Source organism: Gadus chalcogrammus, chromosome 6 (assembly GCF_026213295.1).
Source record: "Gadus chalcogrammus isolate NIFS_2021 chromosome 6, NIFS_Gcha_1.0, whole genome shotgun sequence".
Lineage (NCBI taxonomy): Eukaryota > Metazoa > Chordata > Actinopteri > Gadiformes > Gadidae > Gadus > Gadus chalcogrammus.
In genome coordinates, this window is record NC_079417.1 from 12,716,962 (window position 1) to 12,722,167 (window position 5,206).

The 5,206-nt window shown below is 45.4% G+C and overlaps 1 protein-coding gene across 1 annotated transcript in view; it reads left to right on the forward strand.

Annotated features, from left to right (window-relative positions):
* The window catches only part of commd10 (COMM domain containing 10), a 13,885-nt gene extending 12,934 nt beyond the window's left edge, over nucleotides 1-951 (forward strand). The window contains exon 6 of the mRNA XM_056593206.1: nucleotides 1-951. This exon is cut by the window's left edge and continues 59 nt beyond it. Within this exon, the coding sequence (XP_056449181.1) occupies nucleotides 1-139 (139 nt within the window). The 3' untranslated portion in view covers nucleotides 140-951.
* The last annotated feature ends 4,255 nt before the right edge of the window (nucleotides 952-5,206 follow it).

The window sequence follows — 5,206 nt, forward strand, 5'->3', positions numbered from 1 at the left end:
GCAATGCTGCATTCGGAGAATGCTCGCTCCGTCCCTCCTCTGTCTCCATCTCTTCCTCTCCGTCTCTCTGTCCGTCCATCCACAGCCGATTGAAATGAATGGGTGCACAGGACACAGGTGCGCATTACTGGCACCATAGCCCACAATTAACAGAATTCCTGACGTCGGGCGGCTGTCCAAAGCCTGCTGCTGTGCCAGCTGATTTATTTATTTATGTATACAGTATATATTTTCTTTTTTTTACTTTGCTTTGATCTGAGCAGCTCGACCAACCCAAAGCCACGGCGTCGACCGATGGATGGGGTAATTATGTTTGTGTGACCGGTGTAGCTCTGCGTACGTTGAATAACTTTGAACAGTCATTACTTTCCTTTTGGTCATCCAGACCCTGTATTTCGGATAAAAGAAGATAACAAAATCCAATAAAGGTTTTCCACTGCGCTCTGCACTCATTCAAAGGGCGAAAAGAAAGGGCTCCCAAAATGCAACATCAACAGCATGTGCATAGCAAAGATCACATCAATTTCATGATTAAAAAAAAGAAAAGCACAAAACCCCATCAGGGTTTTCCGTTGCAAATACAACTTCAGATATACATTTATATCAAGCAAACACATTGGAGGTTGAAAACCAAATGACTTATTAAGAAAAACGTGACGACAAGGACTGATAAAGGGGAACACACCTTGTCCACTTGTTTGACGGAAAGACAAAGAAATCAGGCAGGAAGGGAGGTCGTGGAAATGCTTTCCTAATGGGCAAAAATAAAGAATGAATGAAGAAATAATAAAAAAATAAACGACGTAATACAAATGCTGCAAGGGCTTTGGGTAATCATACATAAGCTATTTCAATAATGCTACATTTGCTGATGACACTTCATCTCACGGAGCGTAAGATGCCGGTGATTAATTGTGTTTGTTCAGCTCCAGCCACCGCTGGGGCTGAACTGGACTTTGCTTTCCCCTTCCATCACACTCCTGCCTGTAAACTAAAGCCTTCCCCTTCCCACTCCCGCCCCGTCCACAGCCCCTCAACTCTCTCTTTAACCTCATTCATTCTCCTATTCTACCCTCCCCTCATCACTCTCTCTCTCTCTCTCTGGCACGCACACACACACACACACACACACACACACACACACACACACACACACACACACACACACACACACACACACACACACACACACACACACACACACACACACACACACACACGATCCGGGCATGCCACGTTGGACAGTATAATCCCCCACCCCTGGTGATGCTGAGGGCCACAGTGTCTACATACCACAGGACCCAGGCCGGCAGCCCTGGAGACCCTCCGTGGGTCAGAGAGACGGGCAGCGCAGTTATGAATAGCAACCATCGCCCCTTCGAACCCCCATTCATGAGGGAACACACACATTCTCCCACACTCCCGCACACGCACGCACACACATTAACACATGCATACACACACACACACGCATGCAAGTGCATATACACACACACACACACACACACACACACACACACACACACACACACACACACACACACACATACACACACACGGTTGTACCCTTTGACCACTCCTTAATTTCTGTGCCAGCAATATACATTAAAATGCATTCTGTTACAAAATGAAGGACCTGGCTAAAGGGGCTAAGTGCTACTTATCCAGGAACCTGGCATATGGTGCCGGTGAGCTAGCTAGCAAGGGCGGGCCCACACATCACCATTTGATCCCAACTGCTGATCAAATTAACTGTGCCACACGTTTAAAAGATGGTGTAGTTTCACAATATGGTGCCACTGCTTTCTGTGGTCAGTTTAGACTCAACAATTGTGTTTGTTTGTTTTTCGGCAGGGTAATCACGTAACTTTCTTTGAACAAAACACTGTGTGATGTCTTTACTTGGTCTTTTAACTTGTTCTCAGTTTCATTAAGTGATTAAGTGACTTTCTGGGATAAAAACGTCAAAATGTTGTCAATTTGATAACCATCACTCCTTAATTTGCAGGAAGACCTTGAGATGTAGTCATTTTGCTGACTACCATTCTTTCTAACTGTGGTCGGCTTCTTTCTCCTGGCTCTCACGTGTTGGACGAGCTGTTCCTTGGGCAGTTGACAGCATACAGACAAAGTAGCCCTGTCTTGCAGCAGAACCTGGGACATTATCTCCCTCTCTCTCGTCCGTCTGTCTGTCTCTCTTTCTCTTTTTTCTCTTTCTAATTCTTGCTCTCTCTCTGTCTCTGTTTCTCTGTCACTATCTCTCTCTGTCTGTGAATGTTTATTTCTCATATCAGCCTATGCTAACTGCCACCACCTTAATTATCTTGTTATGGCTCCCGAACAGCCTGCGTTTCTTAGCCTGTATATCTTGGCAGGAAAAAGACTTGTCCTCATTCTCCCCTACAAGCACTTGAATGTCAAACCGATAGACATTAAACGCTTTCAGGCACCAGGTATTTGCGTCTTGCTTGGATATGGGAGCCAAGGACGGTTATTTGGATATGGTTTAAAAAGTGGGAGCATGGTACGAGCTTCAAGGCCTGATTCTGTTGAGTTTGGGGTTTACTTGTTTTCCCCATCACAGTTCACATATAATGGTGCAATAGACCACACACACACTAGTTGAAATTCTTGTTTCAACAGTTTTATCTGTCAAACTCTGAGATAAGCACAGGGTTGTTCTGCGCAACTCACTTCATAGAACAAGGCACACGTCATCTGCGTTAGTAGAAACAAAAGTCAACGAGAAGAGTACGAATATAAGAGGATGTAATGTAGAATATGTTGTAGATATCTTGATACTTTTTTTTGTGGCCTCATAGGATGTTAATTTGTCCGTATAATTTCAGAAAAACGTAGAACAAACTAATAATGGTTGTTTTTTTAGGCTCTGAGTTCTCATTGGTTTCTACTGAAGTCATCGGTCTGATCTCCATGAGAGGCTCCATACTGTGTGTGTGTGTGTGTGTGTGTGTGTGTGTGTGTGTGCGTGCGTGCGTGCGTGCGTGCGTGCGTGCGTGCGTGCGTGCGTGCGTGCGTGCGTGCGTGCGTGCGTGTGTGTGTATATTAAAGTAGAATAATTAGACACACTGTAATGGAACTCTTCACTCTGAGCATGTTTGCTCTTAGCATCTCTTCTAGGCGGCACACTGCTTCTTATTGAAATCTGGCTCCGTGAAGGTATTTAATCAGCTTTCTGTTTTCCTCTTTGTTGTTTTCACTAGCCAAAAAAAGGGTTGGAACAGCTAACAACCAAGCTTGTATTGCTCAAGCAAGGTATTTAGCGGCCATTGTTCCCCACCTGCGGGCTTTCAAACAGCAAACATCAGCACTTTTCTTTTTTCTGCCGCCCTGTCTCTCTCTGTCTCTTTCTTTCTCTCTCCATCTCTCTCTCTCTCGCTCTCTCTCTCTCTCTCTCTCTCTCTCTCTCTCTCTCTCTCTCTCTCTCTCTCTCTCTCTCTCTCTCTCTCTCTCTCTCTCTCTTGTCTGTCCCCCAATGTCTAATTCTGCATGTTGGCACTCTTTATCTAGCAGTTTCTCTTTATCTTGAAATTCATTTATCTTGCTCTCTCTCTGTCTCTTTGTCTCTCTCCCTTGTCTCTCCCCCTTGCTTTTTACTGCATGCTGGCACTCTTTTCTTGCAGTTTCTCTCTCTCTCTCGCTCGCTCTCTCTCTCTCTCTCTCTCTCTCTCTCTCTCTCTCTCTCTCTCTCTCTCTCTCTCTCTCTCTCTCTCTCTCTCTCTCTCTCTCTCTCTCTCTCTCTCTCTCTCTCTCTCCAGGCCACCATGTCTCTTTCTCTATCTTTTCATCTCTGTATATCTTCTTCACCAATCAACATCCAGACTGTTTTTCCCGCATACACACAGGTGCTCACCCCCCTCCCTCCCTCCCCACTCCCTCCCTCAGTAGATGAACAGAAAGCCAGGACTGTGGCTGACAAGCTATTCTTGGCCACTCTTAAGGATGACTCACCGACAAATGAATTTCTCAAAAATGATCCTTCCGTCAGTGTTTGAGTAGAGCCCGCTCTCTCCAACTGGCACTCTGCTCCTCAGTCTCATTCTAGCTGGCTTTATCCCGGCCATCCCTCTACTTATCATCTGTCATCATTCCGCTATGGCTGCTCTATGTCTCCTTACCATAATCTCTATCCGTCAGTCATTATCTCCAACTCATTGACAACCCTGCACATCCACCTATCTACCTAGTTGATTTAGTCTGAGTGATTTTCTTCCCCCTGGTGCATCACTGAGACGTTGAGGAACCTTCCCGGTGTGTCTCAGGCTATCAAGCATATGTGCCGTCCTAATAACAAGGCACAAACGTCCCCGGCGATCATGTGCTGGCATCAAGGCTAATGGCGCGCAGATGAAGGCTAGGGCTCTGTGAGGCCATCAGACTGCATTAAAGTGGATGAATAGGGAGGGAGCTGAAGCAGTACCTTAGCAGTAACAGTCAACAATTCAAGGGCTCGCAATGCGTATACATGATGGGGTATAATAAAGAGGGTATTGGGTTTAATGTTGTTTACCTACATGGTGTTCCATAATATTTCTCGCTGCTCCTAGGTCGTACGAGCTATCTAAACAATGAGATGATTTATACTGTCATAGGCTCTACACGTAGAATGAATACATACCTCATGTTGACGTCGGTAGAAAGAGAGGCAGGCCAGAATCAATTGTGCCGATTGTGACGGATTGTGACTCCAACGTGTGCATGTGTTTGTAAATATTTGGTTTCTGTGCATGCATCAACATTTGCATGTGTGTGCATGCATGAGCCATTAAGAAGAATGGGAAATGAGAGCTGAAGACGGCAGTATATTGGAATAAGAGATTTCCACTGAGTTTGAATTTGTGTAGCTGTCTCACCTGTCTTGCCTGTCTGTCTTGCCTGTCTGTCTGTCTGTCTGTCTGCCTGTCGGTCGGCCTTTCTGGCTGTCTGCATATCTGTCTGTCTGCTATCTGTAAGTCTCTCTGTCTCCATCTTTTGAAACATTGAGCATTCTTTCTTGGGATCTTTTGGCCCCAGGTCCCCTGAAGGCTGGCCCGGCTTTAAAGGACTAAAATATTGGTTCACAGCTTTAACATTTGGCCTGTAGCAGGTATGAGGTGAGCCAAAACACTCAGCCCTTGTTTGAGGCCCCATCGATGAATTATAGATACAGGAAGCTGCTTCGAAATGTCTCTTTTTATTTAATACA